We start from the raw sequence: 25123 nt of genomic DNA on the forward strand, positions 1-25123 counted from the left end.
TAAAAACAGAGCAGATTTCAGAATAAAAGACAGTTTTATACTGAAGCAGCTTCAACGGAAGCGTCAGCACCTCTTGTGTTTACAGGTGAGCATCGCCTCGGAGATCGGACACAGGTGAGAGACCGTGGCTCCGCCCACATACTGAGACACTCGGGTTGCCACGCCGACAGGATCTGTCAATCACACACACACACACGACATCGTTGATGAGAAGGTGATGTCATCTATGAAGATCTCCTTTAAAATCAGAACTTTATTCTCTTAAAGGGACAGTTCAACATTTAGTCAAATAAAAGAAGTAAAGTAGTTCCTACACGATAAAAGTAATTAATTACAAGGAAAGTAACTATTGCTTTACTTTTTTAAAAAATAAAATGCTCAAATATGTCAAATGACTTGGACTTCCCTCCCTGACCCCTGTTTATCTAACTACTGCACTGACCAATTCACTCAGTATCCCTCTGGCGTGTGGAAGAGGCGGAGGGATACAGCGCAGTCTGTCTGTGTGGAGGGATACTGAGTGAGTTGGTTAGTTCCAGACAAACGGCTACACAACTACACTTTAACAGGGGTTTTACCTTCTGACGGGAGTTCTTGAGTCAAGTAACGCTGAGTAACGGCGCATTTTATTGTCATAACAGCGTTGTAACGGAGGATGACTAAAAAAAGTAGCGCCGTTAGTAACACCGTTATATTAAATGTTGTTTTTCCCATCACTGGTTCAGCTTCATGTGTCATAATATTACATAACGTTGTGTTATTATCTCATAGCGTGGTGAATGTGCAGGTCACAACTTGTCCACCAGAGCGTTGTGGAGTTGTTGGATTGTGTATTTGATGAGTTTGATGAGGGAAACCAAGAAATCCCATAATGAGCCTCCATAGTGTAGCTCTGAGTAGCTCGCGGCTCTGCTCCGCCGTTCTAAAAATATCTTGCACCGACAATTAAAGGTAACGAACCTACTGCTATGACTATAGGGATTATGGCAACGGGGGAATTTGCCAAAATGTTGAACTGTCCCTTTAAGGTCCAACAGCAGCGTTAGAATATTATGGTTTAATTCTAGTGGTAAAACTACAAAAAATTTCGGGAAAAAGTGGTAAAATTTAATAATTTCTCAAAAAAAAAAGTTAAAAGTTAAAAAATTCTCGAAAAAAGTGATAAAAGTTAAAAAATGTAAAAAAAAAATAAAATAAAAAAAAGGAAAAAAAAGTGGTAAAATCTCTCAAAAAAAGTTTTTAAAATTCTCGAAAAAAGTGATACAAAAGTTACAAAATGTAGAAAAAAAAGTGGTAAAATTTCTCAAAAAAAAGTTTTTCAAATTCTCGAAAAAAGTGATACAAAAGTTACAAAATGTAAAAAAAATAAAATAAAAAGTGCTAAAATTTCTCAAAAAAAGTTTTTAAAAAATCCTGAAAAAAGTGATTAAAAAAAATTAAAAAATGTAAAAAGAAAAAAAAGTGGTAAAATTTCTCAAAAAAGAAAGTTTAAAAATTATAGAAAAGAGTGATAAAAAAGTTATAAAATGTAAAAAAAAAAATAAAATAAAAAAGTTTTAAAATATCCCTTTAAAGGTGATGAACCTACTGCTATGACGATAGGGGTTATGGTGAGAGGAGGATCTGACTAAGGCCCCGTCCATACGAACCCGGGTATTTTTGAAACCGTGTGTTTCTCTACACGGTTTGGCCTTTCGTCCACACGTAACCGCAGAACTGGGCTCCTGAAACCGGAGTTTTTTGTAACCGGAGTCCAGGGTGAACTTTTTCGAAAACTCCGGTTTCAGCTTCACGTGTGGACAGGAAAACCGGACATTTTTCAGAAATCCCTGCCCTCCCTAGTTACTGTTGCTAGCACGTCAAGTTCTCGACGCTGACCATGCGCTGACCACTCAGACGCTACTGTGAATATCAATAATCACTAAACATGCGGACACTAATACAAAACCGCGTGGTCACCATATGTGGTTACATGCTGCTATTCCGACATGCCGCTATTTCGACATTGACTTCTAATTTTATTTTTCAAGCGTCCCACTATTCCGAGATTCTTTTTTCATTGTCGGAGTAGGGGCACTTTACTATTTTTCAAACATTCCGCTTTTCCGACATTGATTGATTAGGCTACGTTATAGACCTGTCCTGATTTTTCATCTGAGACACTGTTTCTCATACACAAATACATAGGCCTATAAGAGAGAAGAAAAAACAAACCCTCCAAGTTTAAAAACACACCGGCAGCAGCACCCCTGATCTGCAGCTACTGAGACTGTTATTATTCTGTCACTGAAGTCAGCTGAAGAGAGAATAACTTTGTTGCTGCTCCTCAGAGCGCACATGGCTAATTAATATGCACGTGCTGACCATATATGGTTGTGTAGGCATTCCGGGACGGAGGTGTGTTCACGTGCACAACTGCACACCATTCTTGTATCCAGTTTGATTTATCAAAGAGAAATTGCGGAGAGTTGTGCATGCACAGTTTGATAGATCTGAAAAAGGTGTAAATATTTTGGGTGTCTTTTCTCCGTAGGCCTAAGCAAAACATTTAGTAGCAGCAGTTTACAGTTTTGATAAATGAGGCCCCAGGCCATAAGCCCAGAGCCTAGACGCTCACAGCTGCAGCTCTCCCCTGTCCGTGGTGCTGAAGGTGACAGGTTAACTTGACAAACAAACTGCAGCATAGTTCTGTTTGTTTATCATGTGTGTTAGTTTTGTTTGCGACTTGATAGTTGAGTTGTTGAAATTAAGAACATCACTCCCTCATCAAACCGGTGATAGGCATGCTGAAAAGAAAAGAGAGAGAGACGCGCCTGGGTATCGCAGCTGTAAAAAAAAAAAAAAAAAAAAAATCGGAATAGCGGTATCAAAAAGTGTCGGACTACCGGCATGTCTAGATAGAGGGATGTCGTCTAATAGCGGGATGTCTAAATAGAGACATGTCGGAATAGCGGGCGGACCCCACCATGCTGATATGGCTAAAATAGGCTTTTATCAAATTGTAAATTGCGACCTCACTTCCCCACTGTGTTGCTTCCTTCCGTCCTGTACATTTGTTTTAAATGAAGCCTTTCAGAATCAATCAGTGGATCGATGGATTATCGTTGCGATGTGTGTATTTGTGTATTTTCGTATCTGTCATAAACAAGAGATTACGGGCGGGGTGTGTTAGTAGCGCGGACTCGCGGTGCCGGTCAGTTTGAGCTGTTTGAGCCTCCACTCTCTCTGTACAGGTTATAGCTGCTTTCCTGTTAGGAGTGATATCACCCACCTACTGCTTTGGAATGCACATGAAGACGGATTTGCGGTTTCATGTGGACGGAGTTATTTTTTATCACACCGGTGGTGTGGACGCGAATTTTTTTTTAACCGGGGTCCAGAAAAGTTCGGTTTCAAAAATACCCGTGTTCGTGTGGACTAGGCCTAAATGTTGGACAGTCCCTTTAAGGTCCAACAGCTGCGTTAGAATATCATGGTTTAATTCTACTGTGAGGTTTTATTAGAGGTCAGAGGTCTCGTACCGAGGGGCGGCGGCTCCAGGCGGGAGAACAGCTCCCTCCAGCCGGCGTCCATGAACAAGCTGCTGAACTTGGCGTCCAGCGAGGACAGGTGCTTGGCGAGGGGGTGGGCACCTGGGGAGGGGGGAGACAGAGAGCATCATGGGAAGGTTAAAAGAATAGTTCACCCAAAATTCAAATTGCACTCATTATCTCCTCCCCCTCATGTGGACTAAGGGCTGGGAGAAGTTTCAGAGTCCTCCGTGGCTTCTCTGAGTTACAGGGGGTCTCGGCGTAGCAGTGCATGTCCATATAACAGTTGCAAATGGATACCAACTGTCTTCGTAACAAAAAGACACACCAAAAAACATCCAAATACCTCCATGCTGCTCCTATGTAATGTCCCTCTTGTATTGAAGCCCCGAAATGCGAAATTGTCCCGAAAAAAATTAAATAAGTCTGTATTTCAAGCTTGTTTGTAGCGGAAGCTCCTCTTCCTGGTCCGTCCAAATCTTGCACGATCTTACGCCGGCGTCAGTAATCTCGCAAGATTTTGGTATCCATTTGCAACCATCATATGGACATGCAGTGCTGCACGGAGCCCCGCTGTAACTCAGAGAAGCCACGGAGGACTCTGAAACTTCTCCCAGCCCTTAGTCCACATGAGGGGGAGGAGATAATGAGTGAAATTTCAATTTTGAGTGAACTATCCCTTTAATGAGGAGCTGGTTGAGGGGTCAGAGGTCATGGGGGGGGGGCGGGCGTACCGAGGGGCAGGATGAGGAAGCGGACGTAGCTGAGCCAATCAGGCGTCTTGCTGGCGAGCTGCTCCACGAAGCAGCAGAGCACGGTGCTGAGGTAGCTCTGGTCGCCGCCGACCGCCACCTTCACCGTGGGCGGAGTCTGGGAGTTACAGTTACAGCTGCAGCACACAGGAGCATCAATCAATCAATCAATCAATCAATCAATCAATGATTATAGACCGAATCTCCTTGTTGTTTACATTCTACTTCCGGGTAGAAAACCAGCACGTAATTTGAATGAGATCAATAGTAAAGAACGAGAGTTTAGCTAGGCTATATATCATATTTTTCACGCCCTATCACCGTTTAGACAAATCTGAAATGATTGAAGAAACATTACTATTTCTGTGTGTGTGTTTTGTGTTGCATGTGTTGTATTTATTCAGTTTGGGGGAATCACAGGCTGTGTTCGAAATCTCCCCCTATCACGGATGTAGTGCAAATAGTGTGTTCGCCATTTTGTAGTGTTGTTCGAATTCTCCGCGATTAATTTCATCCACTATGTAGTGGATGACAAAACACCCACAATGCACCGCGAAATTGAGTGAACAAGCGATGTACACTATACTCCCGTATCCCACAATGCAATGCGGTCGTGTTTTGCCAGAGAAGAAGAGGAAGCTAATTAGCATGTTAGCTACGATTTATTTAGGCAATTTACCAAAAAAACTCCTCAGACATATTTGCCTTCGCTCCGTTTGCCTCGTCTGAGGAGCAGGAGTTGGGCAGCAGCATCTGAACATTAACAGGCAGCATTAAATCAATCTAATTAAGAAACTGTAGTAAAATATGTATTAAATGCGATCTGACGAGCTAAGCTAATAGCCACAGAGCCGCTAACGGCTCACCCGGGACACACAACAGCAGTTTACCAAACCAAACTTCCGATATTTCAACAGTTTATTGTCCGAGTAACACAACCACACATAATCACATCCTAAAATGTTCCCGCAAGTGTCCGGTTTTTCTTATTTTATTTTTTATGTGTCCGGTTTGTTTCATACATCCATGGTTTGTTTACATGATTCTCGGCGCGTCTGCTTCTGTCACGCTAACACCTGGCGCATCAGCTGACGCAACCACGTCCAGAAAATTACCGTCTAGTGTCTGAATTCTCCTCCCGTCATTCCCTACATCGTGTACATGATGTAGTGCACTATATCATATGATGTAGTGGATAGGGAGTGAGTGAGTGAGTGGATGATTTCGAACACAGCCACAGTGTCTAGAAAGCATCAGTGGCTCAGCTGACAGGGACAGCTAACGGTAGCTAAGCTAACGGTAGCTAAGCTAACAGCAGGACGTCAGCTGTTAAAACCCTCCCGTTGTGGGACACGACATGAAACTACTCCAGTTAGCTCAGTCATGTTGGAACTCAGATATCCGCTGGAGAAAATATTTTTTCATGGACCGTTTATTGAGTCACTGAGTTATTTAAGTTAAACAGGTAGCTAACCGTTAGCCCGGCTAATCTATGATAACCATGACTAATTACAAAAATATGCACACATAAATAGGCTAGTAATGTTTGTCCAATCATTGGTTTTATAGACTTTACAAACATCAGATTAGTCTAAACGGCGATATAGTGACGTGAAATATTTTATATCTAGTGAAACTCTCGTCCGTCACTATTGTTCTCATGCTGGTTTTCTACCAGGAAGTAGTTGTAAACAACAAGGAGATTCGTCCTATTGACGAGCCAAAGCACCGATCAGATGATTCTTACAATCTCTGGATGCGGCCGATTACGGCGCTGAAGGCGGCCTGGACGTCGGCCGCCGAGACGGTGCAGACGATTGGCTGATCGAAGAGCAGCTCCGACAGGTACTGGAGGGGGGTTATTGATCAGGTTATTGATCAGGTTATCTATCAGGGTATTGATCAGGGTATTGATCGGGTTATTGATGGCGGGCTGAGGTGGTGCGGAGACTGACCTGTCCCTGCCAGTCCGTGGTGTTGATCAGGATGATGGACTCTGGGATCTGGTCTTCAGAGAACAGGATGTGGTTCAGCTGATCCAACACCGACTTCCTGGCCACCTGGAAACCACACACACATCAGACCAGAACCAGAACCTGAACCAGAACCAGAACTAAAGGACCCAACTACAGGAAACTAAAAGACCCAACTGAAGGGAACTAAAGGACCCAAATGAAAGAACTAAAGGACCCAACTAAAGGGAACTAAAGGACCCAAATCAAGGGAACTAAAGGACCAAACTGAAGGGAACTAAAGGACCCAACTAAAGGACCCAAATGAAGGAATTTAAGACCCAACTGAAGGGAAGTAAAGGACCCAAGTGAAGGGAACTAAAGGACCCAACTGAAGGGAACTAAAGGGCCAAACTGAAGGGACTAAAGAACCCAACTGAAGGAACTAAAGGACCCAACTGAAGCAAACTAAAGGACCCTACTGAAGGAACTAAAGACCCAAGTGAAGGAACTAAAGGACCCAACTGAAGGAACTAAAGACCCAAGTGAAGGAACTAAAGGGCCCAACTGAAGAAACTAAAGGACCCAAATGAAGGAACTAAAAGACCCAACTGAAGGGAACTAAAGGACCCAACTGAAGGGAACTAAAGGACCCAAATGAAGGGAACTAAAGGACTCAAATGAAGGAACTAAAGGACCCAACTGAAGGGAACTAAAGGACCCAAATGAAGGAACTAAAGGACCCAACTAAAGGACCCAACTAAAGGAACTAAATGAAGGAACTAAAGGACCCAACTAAAGGAAACTAAAGGACAGAAAGACGCTCTAAGCCGCCTGTAGTCAAGTCAAAATAAAGAATCAGTCTCTGTGGAACAGATGGTTGGTGTTGGTTTCAACACATAAACTAAAGGTAAACACACGTGTTAGGCTATTGATTAGGAGCGATTAGTGTTACAGCTAACCCCCCAAGCCCCCACCCCCCCTCCCTCCTTCCTGACCCAGCACCCTCTTGTTGTTCCTCCTCAGACAGCAACACCTGGTGGTGAAACAGAGTAACAGCAGCATCACTGACCTGAGACCAGCTGACTCTGACCTCTGACCTCTGACTCACCTGTGGGGGGGGGGTCCTGTGTCTCACCTGTGGGGGGGGCATCCTGTAGTCCAGCGAGGTCTCACTGTCCAGGCTGCTGGTTCTGTCCGTCCCCCTGGAGTTCTGTCTGTCCTTCAGGGAGACGCTCCTCAGGTGGCGACACACCTGACTTCCTGTTTTACTGCACAGAGGGTCACATCAGGGTGTGTGTGTGTGTGTCTGTACGTGTGTGTGTGTGTGTGTGTGTGTGTGTGTGTGTGTGTGTGTGTGTGTGTGTGTGTGTGTGTGTGTGTGTACCTTGGTGACATTTGTGTTTGAGACTCAGTTTTACAGAGTTTGGCAGCTGGACCCGTGTCTGTTCCCATGGCAACGTCATCCTCAGCTTCCTGTGGACACAAGTAGAGCACGCTGCAGGAAACGTGTGTGTGTGTGTGTGTTACCATGTTCCCATCCACATGTTTTTATTATTTTATCTATATAAGCAACATTAAATTAAAACGTCCTCATGGAAACAGTAACATTAGATTAAACGTAGCGTATAAAAAGTTAAAACGGTCGATCTCATCAGATTTTCTCTTGATCGATACAAAGTTAACGCAACAGATTCTGATGGAAACAGTTGTTTGTCTGATAAATGTTGCAAGTTGCATCATGTTTATAATGTTGATTCCTCTCCGTGTTCCAGCTGTTAGAGACACGGTGGAGTAAACACAGACAGATGCAGATGAACAGGACAGACTGGCTTCATGTGAACAGTTGAATCTGAATGACACATCTGCATCTATCTGCATTATAATCACCAGCCTATAGTCTATATAACCTAATATAATAATAATACAATAGCGTGCGTGTGGCTCAGCGGTTTCCAGGCAACGACTCCAGCAGCTCAGACAGTCGGTTACAGATGGAGGATGGACGACGTCCTTCTGTTTTATGATTTAGTACAAAAATGAATGGAAAAACACCTTAAATTACAAGAAAACAATCAGATACAGCAACATGATCACAGAACAGCTCATGACGTTATTACACACAACTTTTTATCCAATTCAAAGGTCTGAGATGGAAACGCACTGGAATCGACATTATTCACTTTTTTTTTTAATTCACATTTTTCAGATAATTCGATCGACAAGTGGATGGAAACATAGTCAGTGTGTCTGTACGTGTGTGTGTCTGTGTGTGTGGTCATCCTCACCCTGGGCCCGGCCTCCTCTCCTCTGGCCTCCTGAGCTCCGTCAGGCAGCAGCTGTTTGTCCTGGTGAACACAGAGAGTCAGAGTGACCAGCAGGAGGCAGCAGAGAGTGAAGCATAGTGGTGTAACGATACACAAAGATGATAATATAATACCTCGGTTTTGAGGTCACGGTTCGGTTCATTTTCGGTACAGTATGGGAACAAAATGCAAAACCTAAATTTGCTTGTTGTTGATTAGGAACAGTCAACTGTAATTATAACATTATACATAACACATAAAAACACATAAAATATATATATATAAATAATGTCAAAGAAGACCTGGAAAATATTTTGGCAGTGGAACTTCCAATGGACTCTTTGTTATTTTTATTAGATGTGTTTCCTGACCACCTATTTACCACAGAACAATGTTATATATTACACATTTTGTTGATGATTGCAAGAAAAATTATTACTATAAACTGGATGAAGACTGACCCCCCCATGATCACTCAGTGGTTACAGAAAGTAAAACATGTCTACATGATGGAATGACTGCCCAATTACAGCTAAAAGTACCTGTTTTTATGAGAAGGTGGACCCCAGTTACCGATTATATCGCTTAAGACTCTCATACACTATTATTATCTTAAATACCCCTTCTTTTGGAATATAGAACCAGATAAAATATGTGCAATACCCTTTACAGTGCTATTTGTGTGACAGATGAGGTCCAATCTCAAGATGTTTTGATTAGTTTTCCTTTGTGATGTTAATTGCCTGTTAATGTACATAAAGGCAATAAAGTAAAAATATATATATAATACTGTTGTAAAGTGCTGCCTAGTAACACATTAAATACATTATTCTCAAACAAACAAAAGGCTATAGGCCTATATATAAAATAAGCTTTCCAATAAATACAATATTCTCAAATAAACTAAAATATACAAAATATTATGAGAAAGAAATTTCTCACAGCTTGTTGGCACAGATGAACAAAACTTTTCCCCGTGTAAAGTGCAGCAGTAACAGTTCAAGCCATTGGGCAATGTGGGCAAATCGGCCGCCTGATGATGCGCCCGCTCTGCCGCAAATAAAGCGCATCATCATGTGACGACGGCACGGTGCGTAGTGTCAACACAGCAGTGACGTGCAGCCACAGGTGCTGAAGCCCGTGCGCAACACAGCACACACACAGACCCACAAGCAGGAGATTTTAGCATCTTCAAGCTGTTTTCTCATTAGCACGCGTAGCTGCTGAACTCACCCGTGCACAGCCCTGTACCGAACCGAACGTCCCGTACTGAAACGGTTCAATACAAATACATGTATGGTTACACCCATGGGTGCAGATCCATGTCCCCCCCAATTTCTGAAAAACATGAATTGTCCTCCCCAATAAAAATACTCCAAACTATTCAAAATTTAGCAAATGTATTTTCAGACTTCACATTCTTCACATCTAAAAAGAAACTATAGAAATGGTGGAACAAATAATGTTTGACAAAAACATTTCTGACTCCACATCCCATCTCTGGTCTCCTCCACTATGATGCAAATGAATGGGTAGTTTCTTACACAGACACTGATGACATCAGCAGGCTTTAAAAAAACAACCCCCTCAATCTTAGGGCTTCATATTTTGATATCCATCCATATCAATTAATCATGCATAAAGTTCCATACACTGGGAGAAAAGGAAGATGGTGAGAAGAATTTGGGATCTGGGAAGGTCGGAGGGAGGCGAAAGATAAGAACGTGAGTAGCCTAGACATTACATGTCCGAGACCCTTTAAATTAAAATTTACTAATATAACAACAGTGATACGTGCTGTTGGCTGTTTAGGACAAATAAACAAGAAAGGAAAGCACAATAAATGATTCCCTGTGCAGGACTTTTTGAATGATATGCTGAGACTCTGCAGAGTTGTGATTTATGGCGGCATGGTATGAGTTGCATACGGGCAAAAAAAAAAAAAAATCACTTTTGTGTCCCCTCCAATCATGACATCGGATCTGCACCCCTGGTTACAGCCCTAGTGAAGCATGCAGGCAGCAGTACGGTGGCCTGAGAGGGTCACCGTGCTGCTGTAGCTCGTTGCGGTGACTCACGGCTGCAGGCTGGTCCCGGAGGAGGCTCCTCTGGCTGTGGAGGCTGCAGATCTCCGTCTGGGAGCTGGACTGGGAGACGCCCTCGAAGAACGGCCTGATGGGAACAGAAGGTCGTTCAGCTGGTTAAGCCCCGCCCCCCTCTCCGGATGTGCAGTCTGTCACTGACTCACCTGAGCTTGGGTTTGGGCGTGCTCAGGACGCTGTCGTTGTCGTCCTGCTCGGGGCCGCTGTCGCTGGCGTTGTAGAGCTCCAGACTGTCGTAGAGCAGGTCCAAGTCCTCCTCCTCCACCTCCTGACCGCGACCCACCGGGTCCGAGTCCAGAACCTGCAGGAGCAGCCAGGACACAACTCACGGTCCTTACACACCGGGGACCAATAAACGACACCAAATTACAAAATATTTGGCGGTGAATATTTTGCAGCAAACCGGCGGTGACGCTAATATGAAAGAGATGAGACATTTATAAACCAGAGTTCCTCTTTGTGTCGGTGGTTCCTCTCCTCCACGTCGTGTTGTTCTTGTTAGGGCCACGGGGCAATCGCATCATATTATTATTCCTCTTCCGGACACAATTTCGATTCGCTACTTATCATGACAAATTATATAAATCAAAACGTGCGTCTTCATCGGGATCGGTGTGCTAATACTTTTATTATGACGTAAGTCATGAAAAACTGCGAAAAATTTCTCATAGAGAATGAATGGGAGGAGGTGAAAAAACAAACAAATCATTGGCCTTTTCGTACTGCCTACTGCTGTCTATTGCTCAGGCATACTTTCACCTAGAGACTCCATTTAAACTTTAAACAGTAGACACAAGTCTTGTGTATTGGTGTATGCACCCATGTTTCGATAGGTCATATAGTTTTTGATCAATCCCTGATCAATGACCATGATAACAAGGACCACCAGGTCAATCACTAACAGGGACCGTGTGGTTCCGTACAGGAAGACCTCTTTCGGTCGAAATGCCCTGTCTACGAAGGGAGCTACAGTCTGGAACACACTACCTTTACCCATAAAGGAGTGCCCTTCTCTGTCTACTTTTAAGGGCCGCCTGAAGGTATGGCTTAGAGCCAACCAGGCATGTGATCACTTTTAATGTACTGATACTGTGGTACTGTGTACTGATACCTGTTAATATATATTTTTATTACACGGCTCTATTGAATGCTGCTCTCTGATTGGTCCAGCGCTGCGTTCTACGGTCTGTTATTTCTGTATAACGGACCGTCGTCATGTATAACAGACCGTTGCTAGGGACGCCGCTCTGATCAGCGCAGCACAGAAAAGAGAAACTATGCAGGATATTTACCTTGTGTTTCATTTTTACCGTCATTAAACAGCGTCGGACTAATAGTGATGTTAGATAAATGACTGGTAACTTGTTACAAGGAGAGTGGAGGCTCTTTCCACATCGCTGCTGGAAACCAAACCTGCTGATCAGAGCCTCTGACCCGGTGTCAGCTCTCCTCTCGTCTCGGTGCAGCTGGCACCGCGGCTCCGCGACACAAACGCACCCCGTAAACAGTAAAGTTAATCTCTTGTTTATGACAGATACGACTACACACAATACACACATCGTAACACGTGTATGGTAATCCATCGATCCACTGATTGATTATCAAAGGCTTCAAATGCACGAACGGGAGGAGGCTCGGCAAAACAGCGGAAGTGACCGGTCTTGCAGATTCGCTAAATGCAATTTTAAATCGATGAAAGTCGTATTTTGATCAACATTATGTTTCAAATTAATTATTTCACTCGTAAACCGTGTAATAAGCGGGATAATGTATAGTTGGTCGGTTGTTATGGAGAAATAAACCCCTTCATGTTGAATGAAACCCCTCCGCTTCGCGTCGGGGTTCCATACAACCTGTCGGGGTTTATTTCTCCATAACAACCTCCGAACTATACATTATCCCTTACGTATCTGTAATGTGTTATATGTGCGTACGTGCGTGTGGGTGGGAGGGGTGGGGGTTAAGGTGTATTGTTGTGTAGTGATTTGTGTTATTTGTCTTAATGTGTCTTAATGTAACTTTTTATATACCTTTGTTTTATGTTTCATTGCCATGCTCCATCAGGCAGGGGGACTGCCAACGGAAATTAGCCTATTGGCTATAATTGGGTGCATTTACTTTTTATTCTTTTAAAATGTTCAGAGTGCGTGACATCATTGGTTAGAGTGGGAGACAGCCCAAAAAAATTCCAGATTTTTTCTCTTTCCACACTCCTCCCAGCCACAATTTACACTCTACACACATGATTTTTTCCAAATTTGTAGACAAACTTGTTCTGTCTCTCACAATGTGCTCAAAATATCAGAGAGACTTACAGAATTTGAATTATCAGCCTCTAAGTGCGGCCACGTCTGTCTCTGCTCCTCATTGACTCCAAAACAAAGATTTTCAGAGAGAAGCAGAACGGACCTCTGTTTTAAACTCGCACATTTCTGCAAAATATTTACTGTAGAAACACCAAAATCACACCAAATTGTTCAAGAAGTCCTTACAGTGATGATGGTCTGTGTTTTTTTCTGATAGGAGCTACCGTTTTGTCACAGTAAGCCCAAATGTGAGACCAGTGCAGAGGCAGAAAATCGCTCTTTTTCTCCACGTTTCTGTCTGTCTCAGCCTGGGGAGCCTCTGTCGTCATTGGCAACCGCCTCAAGTTGCTGTGGTAACCTCTGAGCCTCAGGTCAGAGCTCATTAAGGTTTATAAACAATCCACCTGGTGCTCGTTCAATGTTTATAAACACACAGGTGACTGACTGTGGTTACAGCTCCTCCATATCAGTGCTTATAGAAAGATGATCATGTGTCTGTTTGATCAGCTCTGTCTTTACATTAAAGGGATAGTTCAACATTTTGGCAAATTGGCCCATTGCCATAATCGCTATAGTCATAGCAGTAGGTTCATTACCTTTAATTGTAGGTGTAAGCTATTTTCAGTACGGCGGAGCGCAGCAGCTGGCTGCTCAGAGCTACACTATGGAGGCTAACGGAATTTCTTGGTTTCCCTCATTAAACTCATCAAATTCAACATCCCAAAACTCCACAGCGCTTTTGTAGACAAGTTGTGACCTGCACAACCACCACGCTATGAGATAATGACGGAACGATACGAAACGCGCATCAGCGGTTTTGTATGAATTTACCTCGAAAACGGCTCCGTTTCGTATCGTTCCGTCATTATCTCATAGCGTGGTGGTTGTGCAGGTCACAACTTGTCTACAAAAGCGCTGTGGAGTTTTGGGATGTTGAATTTTTTAATGAGGGAAACCAAGAAATTCCGTTAGCCTCCATAGCGTAGCTCTGAGCAGCCAGCTGCTGCGCTCCGCCGTACTGAAAATAGCTTACACCTACAATTAAAGGTAATGAACCTACTGCTATGACTATAGCGATTATGGCAATGGGCCAATTTGCCAAAATGTTGAACTATCCCTTTAAGGTCGTGGGTTTGATTCCCATGTTGACAGAGATGGTGCCCGGCAGTAGCCCCCCGTGGTCCTATCAAAATTTCCCAGAGGAAATTTTCTAGTTGTTGTTGTTGTTGTGTTGTTACTAACCTCGTCAGTCACCTTGAATCTTCTCAGCAGAGCCACAAACTTCTGTTTGAAGTTTGGCTGCTGAACGACACAAAGACAAGAAGATGCGTTCAGGGACCAGTCAGCAGCACACACACTCCCACAGTGTGTGTGTGTGTGTGTGTGTGTGTGTACAGTACCTGGATCAGGGCGGACGTTCGAATCATTTTGCTGTGCGACTTCTTCGTCTTCCCCTGGACGTCGTCGTCGTCGTCGTACATGTCCTGAAACACAACACGAGGCGTTCACTGACCCGCATCACATGACCACATGTTGTTAGCTTGTAGCGCAGCAACACACACATGTGTCACGTGTCAACAGGACGTTAACACACGTGTTGATGAAGGTTCTTATTAAAGGGATAGTTCAACCAAATTTCTAATTTCACTCATTATCTATCTGAGTTACGGGGGGGGGTCCGCGCAGCAGTATTTGTCTATATAACCATTGGTCCATATAATGGTGCAAATCTCATGCGATTTGCATTGACACCCAGTTCACGGCACCACGCGAGATTCCGGCAGAGCAACACTAGGAGCTTCCGCTACAAACAAGCTTAAAATATAGACTTATTTCATTTTTTTCGGAACAATTTCTCACGTTGGGGCTTCAATACAGCCGGACATTACAGGGACATTAAAGACGGGCTGTGTGGGGGTATTTGGATGTTTTTTGGTGTGTCTTTTTGGACGAAGAAAAGTGAGCTCCGTTCTCAACCGTTGGACATGCAGTGCTGCACGGAGCCCCGTTGTAACTCAGAGAAGCCACGGAGGACTCTGAAACTTCTCCCAGCCCTTAGTCCACATGAGGGGGAGGAGATAATGAGTGAAATTTGAATTTTGGATGAACTATCCCTTTAATATTAATATACGGTAGCGATGCAGGTGTGAGCAGCCGTCAGTCACCTGAGTCGGAGCGGCGTCGTCACTTCCTTCCTGTTCAGACGAGAAACTGTCGTCATCGTCGTCCCAGTCGTTCTCCAGGTCAGGAGACCGGTCTGCAACGACATCATCATCATCATCATCATCATCATCATCATCATCATCATCATCATAGTGTTGTCATGTTTGTCTCTGGCTGTTTTCGAAACCACATACTACGGTACTGCCTACTACATACTGCGTTAGTATGTACTGTATACTGCATACTGAATGTGGGATTCAGTATGCTGCTTCAACAGACCGACACAGTTCACACCGCAGTATGCAGTATACAAGTTTCCCAGAATGCATTTTGCGGCAACCAGCAGTGGTAGCTGTAAAACAGGCAAAAAGCTGTTTTATTTCTCGCTCTAGCGCTGTAATTATGTAACTTTATTAAGTTTTAATATTTTTTCATGCAAGAAAGTAACTGTTAAGATCCCAAATATACGGCCAGTTTATCCAAACGACGGATGTTTAGAAGTTTGCGCCGATGTTTTTCGGAGAAGTGAAGCTCCGCAGCGACCAGGACATCACAGAGGCAGCAGCCGGTCTGCAGAGCTGCTCGGCCGGCCAACCTTCGTCGTCATTTCGGGAGAGAAAACGATCGCTAATTAACTTACCCGCAGGTTTTTAGAGGTTTACCACCGGCTGGTTAAATTATTTTTAAGAGATAAATGTTGGTTTCATTGATGAAATCTAACAATTGTGGCAGTAGCATTAGTTTGTTTGAATGTAAAGTGAAGCTTCCTGTGTGTATTGGACAGAAGAGCAGCGCTGCCTCGGGGCTCTGTACAGAAATCACTGCATTTACAAAAATAAATAAATGTTTTACAATGAATGAAATTAATGAAATTAAACTATATAGTTATGGTACATGGCAAAGATACTTCACTACCGTCTTTGGTTACGGTTAGACGTCAGGGGCGCATTGCATTGTGGGATACAGTACGCGATGTAGACTGGTCAGATACTGGAGATATTTCCCGAATCAGTACGACATCCGGGAATTTTTCCCATACTGCAGATTTTGCTTTTGTTTGCATACTGCATATCATAATATCAGATATTTGGCTCAGCGGCTCCTGTCACTTCATCTGAGTGTTTGAAGAGCTCAGGAACAAAGAGGAGGAGGAGGAGGAGGAAGAGGAGGAGGAAGAAGAGGAAAGGATGAGGAAGAGGAGGAGGAAGAAGAAGAGGAAAGGATGAGGAAGAGGAAAAGGAAGAGAAAGAGGAAGAGAAGGAGAAAGAGGAAAGGATGACCTGAGGAAGAAGAAGAGGAAAGGACGAGAAAGAGGAAGAGAAAGAAGAAAGGATGAGGAAGAGAAAGAGGAAAGGATGAGGAAGAGAAAAGGGAAGAGAAAGAGGAAGAGAAGGAGAAAGAGGAAAGGATGACCTGAGGAAGAAGAAGAGGAAATGATGAGAAAGAGGAAGAGAAAGAAGAAAGGATGAGGAAGAGAAAGAGGAAGAGGAAAGGATGAGGGAGAGGAAGAGAAAGAGGAAAGGATGAAGCTGAGGAAGAGGAAAGGATGAGGAAGAGGAATAGAAAGAAGAAAGGATGAGGAAGAGAAAGAGGAAGAGGAAAGGATGAGGAAGAGGAAGAGAAAGGGGAAGAGGAAAGGATGAGGAAGAGGAAGAGGAAAGGATGAGGAAGAGGAAGAGAAGGAGAAAGAGAAGAGGAAGAGGAAAGGATGAAGCTGCGGAAGAGGAAGAAGAAGAGGAAAGGATGAGAAAAGGAAGAGGAGGAGAAAGAGGAAAGGAAGAGGATGATGCTGAGGATGAGGTAGATGAAGAGGAAGAGGAAGAGGAAGAGAAAGAGAAAGAGGAAGAGAAAGAGGAAGAGAAGGAGAAAGAGGAAAGTATGAGCTGAGGAGGAGGAGGAAGAAGAGGAAAGGATGAGGAAGAGAAGGAGGAAGAGGAAAGGATGAGAAAACGAAGAGGAGGAGAAAGAGGAAAGGATGAAGCTGAGGAAGAAGAAGAGGAAGAGGAAGATGAAGAGAAAGAGGAAGAGGATGAAGAACAGAGAGGTTCTTCCTGTGTGGAGGAGGTGCAGGAGGTGTGGACCAATCAGGGGCCGGCGTCAGACAGACAGGAGGTGTGGACCAATCAGGAGCCGGCGTCAGACAGACAGCAGGTCATGTGGTTCACTGCTCCTACCCGAGGCCTTGGTCTTGTTGCCGTGGTGACCGGTGGAGTCGTCCTGTTCGACCGGCTGGCTGGAGAGAGAGAGGACGCTCAGCTCCGCCGCCCGCACCGAGGCATCCTTCTGGTTGCTATGGAGACTGAGGATGTGGGCTCCGTCGGTCGGATGCTGCATCACCTGGGAAACACACGCACGCACACGCACACACACACACACACACACACACACACACACACACAGATCTCAGCTGCTGTTGATGCAGAGGAACAAAGACGTCGAGTGTTTGAAGCTTCTGTTCTGTCTCAGTCAGGAGACACAGAGAGACAGAGACACAGACAGGTGAGAGACAGACAGGTGAGAGACAGACAGGTGAGAGACAGACAGGTGTCTCTGTCTGTGTCCGTGTTTCCATCAGCGTGTTTAGATGCATCGGAAAATTATGATGAAAACGCCGTAATTCCAATTAAAATCACCTGATTCGCACAAACTCCAGTACGTTCGCTAAAGCCGGGTTTTGGTTGATTCTAAAGCAGGGGTGCTCATTACATCGAAGACAGTGTGGGTCGATCGCGTGATGAAGAACAACAAAAAAAGTATATTTTAAAAAACACAATTGTCTGAACAGTAGGCATTTTTCTCACAACCGACCTCAAAAGCGAGGGCAGGTCCACCGAAGCATCATTCCGGGTGAATCACGCTCCGCCCATTGTCTTTGTTGTTACTTTGTTGCCGCTCCACAGAGCACATGGCTACTTAATTATGCACGTGCTGACCATATATGGTTATGCTGAGGCATTCTGGGGGTGGTGTATGAGGTGTGTTCATGTCCGCACCATTCTTGGGTCCGGTGTGATTAATCAATGGAATATTGCGGAGAGTTGATCAGTGTTTCCCAATGTTTCCCAAACTTTTTGCGGAGATGAGAGATGGTGAAACGCTAGCATGATTATTAAAAAAACACCATCTCTCATCTCTGCCCGCACATAGACAGACACAGGTTCACATACAGACAGGGGCGCACGGCAAATGCAGCTGCAGCGCTATTAACCCCCCCCCCGTCACATAGTCCGACCAACGACTGGACGACCAAAAATGTACAGTATGGACATTTATTGTGCCATATGGGTTCATGCAGTTATGGAAGGTAGGCTACACCGACATATTGTATATGAAGTGTTATGTATGTTCATACAGTAGGCTATATAAATAAACGTGAATCATTAATAATGTTGGTAGATCATTATGACTTGGTCACTTTAAAAGTAGCTCTCAGGCTGAAAAAGTGTGAGCACCCCTGTTCTAAAGGGATGGAAACAGCTGTGTTTGCATTAAGTGTGACGTAGCCACTTTCACCTAAGGATGCACCGAATATTCGGTAACCGAATATATTCGACCGAATATTGCAAAAAACGCCACATTCGGCCTTCGGCAAGGCCGAATAGACTATTAGTGGCGTGTGACGCAATGACGCAATCAAACAACGTGCAGCAGTGTTTCCCACAGGATTTCAGGAAACCCCCCCCGGGGGGGGGGGGGGTAGTTTTCACAACTACTGTGAGGCTGACCGCCGGTGAGTGCTTTGGGATGTTGAAAACAGCTGATACGTCGGAGTCTTCAAACCAGAAACGTCTGGAACAACACTGGAAAAAGTCGCTCAATATGTCGCTAGGTCGCTTTTCACAAAACAAGTCGGCAGGAGGGTTTGGAAAGTCTCCAAGTTGGCAACACTGCAACACTGCAACACTCACTGCTGCAGCTGCAGGCCACACAGGTGCATTCACTGTGCTTTTACAAGCGCAGTTACCTGTAATCACGCCATGGCGGCACATTAATCATTTTTCTTTGATTACAGTGTTTTCATGATCGTGAGAAGCCAAAATCGAAATCACGATCAAAATTCGATTAATCGTCCAGCCCTAGGCTATTTATGCAATATTCTTTTAAAAAGTGAAAAACTTAACAACCACATTCAGCGTTTAATTTGATTCGGCTTCGGCCACAAACTTTCATTTTGGTGCATCCCTAGTTTCAATCCCAACTGCTTCCGGTGTTTGCGGTTCACTCACAAGACGACAACATGGAATTTGTTTGGACGAAATACCGCAGTAACTTTTTTAAAAACATAATAAACTGGGCTCAGGTGGTGGACACACACACACACACACACACACACACACACACACACACACTCTCCCCGTGTACCTGGGCCATGTTGATGACGCCCACCGCCAGCGTCTTGTAGCCCAGGATGGTGCGGTTCTTGTACCTCTTCCTCCTCTGCAGCATCACGTGCAGACGGTTCGAGTCCCTCTTCAGGAAGTGAGGATACTGAGGACAGAGGAGCAGGACGTCAGACAGAGGACGCAGCATCGTTTCCATGGACACAGAGAGTCAAAGCCGATCTGGATAAACCTGTGTCATGTAAACACGTTAATCTGAACGGCTCATTCAGTAAGAAATGTCTGATCCAGATGAGTGGTTTGTAGCGGTGGACGTTTACAGATTCAGATCCATAAACGGTAGTTTTATTTGTATAGCCCATTTTTACCAACAGTTTGTCTCAAAGGGCTTTACATCCCATCATAACAAAATCCTATGCCCTTACACCCTCACATCGAGGAAAAACTCCATAGAAAACCCTTTTAACAGGGAAAAATTGGAGAAACCTCAGGGTGAGCAACAGAGCTCAAGCTGTAGTTTCTCATCAGAATGGTTCGATCAGGCTGCAGAAACCATAGATATAAAGATGACGCCTCTGACGCTGCTGTCCTTTGGAACGATACGTCAACGCAGCCGCCATCTTGGGTCGGGGGAAGCCGTGTCTACTGACTGCATTAGTCAACAGAGGCAGAGGTCTATCAACGGTTAAAATCGCCATAACTCACTGAATATTCAACCGATTTTCAAGCCATTTGGTTTATTATAAATGTCAGACATATATTTATGATACAACATAGATTGGTAATTTATATATATATATATATGTATATTAAAGGTATATTGTGTAGGAATTACTCTCATCTAGCGTTGTGGTTGTATATCTCAAGCAACTCCATCGTATTTTTCATGCTGCATTCACGTGAAATTGGGCAGACGGCAGACGGACGACAGCCGCTGCACGTAACGGCATAAACATGTAAACAAGTGGTCCGTCAGCACGAGGCAAAACAATACACGTGACAATATGTTGTCATGGCGATGTCGTATTGTTTACCTGACCCACGTTTTACCGGCTTTCTCTGGACTTCTGTGACTAAAATGACATCTTACTTACACTTACATACTCACACACACCCACTTGCATACATACACTGAAATTTGTTCTACAAGGGTCTGACTGCTTGTCAGACGTATATACTGTATGTCTATGGTCAGAAACCCCGATCCAAGATGGCGGCCGTGTTGACGTGCCAGACGAGCCTGAATGCAGCTACGTGTATCTATCTATGGTAGAAACAGGCCCATGTGGACCGGCTACAGGGAGGTGGAGCTGTGGAGCTGGTACTGGACCTGCAGGGAGAAGGTGAGCTCCAGCTCCGTCTCCATCAGGCCGTCAGCAGGAAGCTGGTACTCACTGGACCGCAGAGTCCTCTTGGAGCCCTGAGGGACAGACCAGACCAGATTAGACCACATTAGACCACATGAGACCACATCAGACCACGTTAGACCACATTAGACCACGTTAGACCACATTAGACCACATTAGACCACGTTAGACCACGTTAGACCACGTTAGACCACGTTAGACCACGTTAGACCACATCAGACCACATCAGACCACGTTAGACCACATGAGACCACATTAAACCACATTAGACCACATTAAACCACATTAGACCACATTAGACCACATTAAACCACATGAGACCACATTAAACCACATTAGACCACATTAAACCACATTAGACCACATTAAACCACATTAGACCACATTAAACCACATTAGACCACCACATGAGACCACATCAGACCATATGAGACCACATTAAACCACATTAGACCACATTAAACCACATTAGACCACATGAGACCACATCAGACCATATGAGGCCACATTAAACCACATTAGACCACATCGGACCACATTAGACCACATCAGACCACATTAGACCACATCAGACCACATTAGACCACATGAGACCACATTAGACCACGTTAGACCACGTTAGACCAGACCACATCAGACCAGACCAGCTCACCTGGATCTTCACGGCGATGACCACGGAGTTCAGCTCCCGGTCCAGCTCCCTGAGGACCAGCAGCTTCTTCACCGTCAGACTGCACAGCCTGAGGGCCGAGGGCAGAGGTCAGAGGTCAGAGGTCAGAGGTCACACAGGAAACAGCAGGTGCATCAGTGGGGAGGGACTTCCTGTCTTTGCCTTATAAGGTCAGTGACACAGAGAGGGGGCGTGGCTTCACGGCTGTGAAGAAGAAGCCAGATGTTCCTACATGGTTCTTCACAGCTGGAGAACTCAGAGACCTCTCCTGTGTCTGCAGCTCCACCTGCATGTCCATATAACGGTTGCAAATGGATACCAACTGTCTTCGTAACAAAAAGACACACCAAAAAACATCCAAATACCTCCATGCTGCTCGTATGTAATGTCCGTCTTGTACTGAAGCCCCAAAATGTGAAATTGTCCCGAAAAAAATTAAATAAGTCTATATTTCAAGCTTGTTTTGTAGCGGAAGCTTCTCGAAGCTCCTCTTCCCGTATGTCGTATGAGCTTTGAGAAGCTTCCGCTACAAACAAGCTTGAAATATAGACTTATTTAATTTTTTTCGGGACAATTTCACATTTTGGGGCTTCAATACAAGACGGACATTACATACGAGCAGCATGGAGGTATTTGGATGTTTTTTGGTGTGTCTTTTTGTTACGAAGACAGTTGGTATCCATTTGCAACCGTTATATGGACATGCACTGCTACGCCGAGACCCCCTGTAACTCAGAGAAGCCACGGAGGACTCTGAAACTTCTCCCAGCCCTTAGTCCACATGAGGGGGAGGAGATAATGAGTGAAATTTCAATTTTGGGTGAACTATCCCTTAAGTCCAGGTGAGTCCAGGTGGAGCTGCAGACCTCATTAGACCAGGATCACGCAGCAGCTTCCTGTCAGGACCGGCTCAAGGTGTTTACAGGCTAATAATAACACCTGTGTGTGTGTGTGTGTGTGTGTGTGTGTGTGTGTGTGTGTGTGTGTAGATTAGAGGAAGAGGCTGAGTCCATGCGACAGATAAGAGGATTACTCTGATTGGTCGAGGTGTTAACTGTGTATTTACACCCTGCTGTTAATCTGCAGGATCAACCTGTTCTTTAACGTGTCTGCGTTCTGATTGGCTGCTGCCGTGTGATGTCACCGTGACACGGTGATCTGACCCTGGGTCAGTGGACCAGGTCAAAGCTCCCGCTCTCTCTCTCCCCCAGAGCATCATGGGAGATGAAGTCCAGTGTGGCGAGGACTCAGACATGCAGTTTACATATTAAATGTGATTACACATCATTTCATACAATTCAGTACAAAGTGGGCACATGAGTTAAGCACTGAAACGGGCCACAAAGCCACATAGACCAACACTGTGATTCTATATAGGCTTAAAGGTAAAAACACAGTGAGATGGGAGGAAATAAAGATACAAAGAGGTGATATGCTATGTTTAAGAATAAATTCTATATTCATTGAATATTTTCTCTTTAAAAAAAAAGAAAAAAAAGAAGCTCAAACCATTTACTGTTTGATGTTCTGTGTACGTTTTATCTTGTTCTTGTTTGTGGCCTTAAACGCCCTGTTTTAGTGTTATACATGCAAGCGTCTTTGGGTCATTGAAAAGCGCTATATAAATTGAATGAATAATAATAATATTTTACATGCAATCTTCTTAAATTTGAATATTTCTCTTTATTATTAGAATTAAATTTCCAATTTATTCTACATTGGTTGCTTCATCCATTAATTTTTACATTGTGCCAACCAACCCCGACTAAATTGATTTTAGAATATAACTGTGGACATTGAAATGTGTTTAGTTAAAGCAGAAGTAAGTGATCCGGTGGTTTTGTCTAACTTCCTGTCAGTAGATGGAGTTAGCAGTCCCCGCCCTCGTCCCTACGTCACCACATTCACGCGCATCCCTTGGCTGCACACACAGAGAGGACTGCCCCTTTATGCCGTTCTCTCTCCTCATTGGATAAAAACTGTAGGATAGAAGGAAAGTTTTCTCCTGGGCTCAGAGCAGAGCAGAGTGACTGACAGACCCGTGTTTCAGACCAAACACTCTATGTAAGTGATTGCTGTCGGAAGATAGAACTATTTAAGACTTATATTAACACAAACATTCACCTTACTTCTGCTTTAAACACCCTGTTTTTAGTTATACATACAAATATATGCATGCATATACATGCAATCTTCTTCAATTTGAATATTTCTCTTTATTATTAGAATGAAATTTCCAATTTATTCTATATTGGTTGCTTCATCCATTCATTTTTACATTGTGCCAACTAACCCAAGTGCGCAGTATGATTTTATTCATAAATAAATTGATTTTAGAATATAACTGTAACTGTGGACATTGAAATGTGTTTAGTTAAAGATGAGACCGTAACCTTTTATTTAATGCTGGTTTGAATATTCTCACATAGCTAAATGATGCCAGAGTGATACGGCAGAGTGAACAGTGTAGCCAACCAACCCCGGTCCCGGTCTCCCCTACACAACAGAGCAGAACCTAGAGAACAACTCTTTTATTCTGTCTTTACTGTTTTTATTCTGTTTTATGCTTCTCTTTAAAAAAAAAGAAAAATGTTTTGTCTTAATGTAAAGCACATTGAGTTGCCTTGGTATGAAATGTGCTGTATAAATAAAGATTCCTTGTCTTGTCTAAAGACAAAGCTCTGACAGAGTTCAGTTGCTCTGGGTCAGAACACATGTTTATTTACCGTACACGTGTGTGTGTGTGTGTGTGTGTGTGTGTGTGTGTGTGTGTGTGTGTGTGTGTGTGTGTGTGTGTATATATATATACAGCAAAGTGCAGCATCATTAGGATCAGACCAGGTCCAGACCAGGTCCAGGTCCAGGTGAGGCTGCTGGTCCCGGGCTCTGATCCTCTTACCTGGGCACGCAGCTCGGAGAGCAGCGGTCGACCTCCCAGGTGGCGAACAGGTTCATCGGCACCGGGACTCGTCCGTCCGGTTCCCCACCGCGGGAACCGGGACCGGCACCGGCACCGGCACCGAGATCCGGACCCACCGCGAGCTCCACCGCCGCCATCAGGTCTCTGCTGCTCCGCTGCTCCGCGCGCTGCTGCTGAGCCTCACGAGCCTCAGTCCGGCTGGAGGGGGGAGGGGGGCGGGGCCAGGAGGACCAGGCTGATCCCGGATCAGTGAGTCCACCTGGACAGAGAGAGACCACTAATATAATAGCCTACATCCATGGAGACCAGACCACCACCGTCCTGCACCTTTTTTTTTTTTTGTGCTTTATTGACGTGAGATAAACAGAACAGCATAACAGCATCAGCCTACCGGTATCTAAGCACATAACCAGGGCCGTTGCTAGGAATTCTGGGGCCCCCTTAAAGAATACTAAAGTGGGCCCCTCCCCCCTGACTTTTCCACTTTTTTTTTCTTAGACTACGTATGTATTATCATTTTTTATTTAGCCTACTTTGTTTTAAAGCTAATGTAGTAGTAGTAGTAGTAGTAGTAAACCTTTATTTTACCAGGCAAGAATTGCTAAGAATACATTCTTTTTAAGGCAATGGCCTGGTAGGAGGTGAAAGACCTCCTAAGGGGAAGGGAGAGGGGGAGTATAACATTAAAATATAGACAATAAAAGCACATACAACA

The 25123-nt window shown here is 44.3% G+C and overlaps 1 protein-coding gene across 1 annotated transcript in view; it reads right to left on the reverse strand.

Moving 5' to 3' along the window:
• Window positions 1-24499, reverse strand: part of LOC146992506 (phosphofurin acidic cluster sorting protein 1-like) — a 28110-nt gene extending 3611 nt beyond the window's left edge. The window contains exons 1-18 of the mRNA XM_085787100.1: window positions 24388-24499; window positions 21471-21558; window positions 20782-20871; window positions 19474-19599; window positions 17286-17448; window positions 15114-15205; window positions 14349-14432; window positions 14191-14250; window positions 10789-10943; window positions 10619-10712; window positions 8523-8582; window positions 7622-7710; window positions 7373-7505; window positions 6238-6342; window positions 6030-6130; window positions 4265-4419; window positions 3522-3632; window positions 71-173 (exon numbers count right to left, since the gene is read on the reverse strand). Coding sequence (XP_085643226.1) covers window positions 71-173; window positions 3522-3632; window positions 4265-4419; window positions 6030-6130; window positions 6238-6342; window positions 7373-7505; window positions 7622-7710; window positions 8523-8582; window positions 10619-10712; window positions 10789-10943; window positions 14191-14250; window positions 14349-14432; window positions 15114-15205; window positions 17286-17448; window positions 19474-19599; window positions 20782-20871; window positions 21471-21558; window positions 24388-24443 — 1865 coding nt within the window. The 5' untranslated portion in view covers window positions 24444-24499. The remainder of the gene's footprint in view (window positions 1-70; window positions 174-3521; window positions 3633-4264; window positions 4420-6029; window positions 6131-6237; window positions 6343-7372; window positions 7506-7621; window positions 7711-8522; window positions 8583-10618; window positions 10713-10788; window positions 10944-14190; window positions 14251-14348; window positions 14433-15113; window positions 15206-17285; window positions 17449-19473; window positions 19600-20781; window positions 20872-21470; window positions 21559-24387) is intronic.
• Between the last annotated feature and the right edge of the window lie 624 nt (window positions 24500-25123).

The sequence above is a fragment of the Trachurus japonicus genome, chromosome 1 (genome assembly GCF_045865225.1).
Source record: "Trachurus japonicus isolate A0001 chromosome 1, Traja_1.0".
NCBI classification, from domain to species: domain Eukaryota; kingdom Metazoa; phylum Chordata; class Actinopteri; order Carangiformes; family Carangidae; genus Trachurus; species Trachurus japonicus.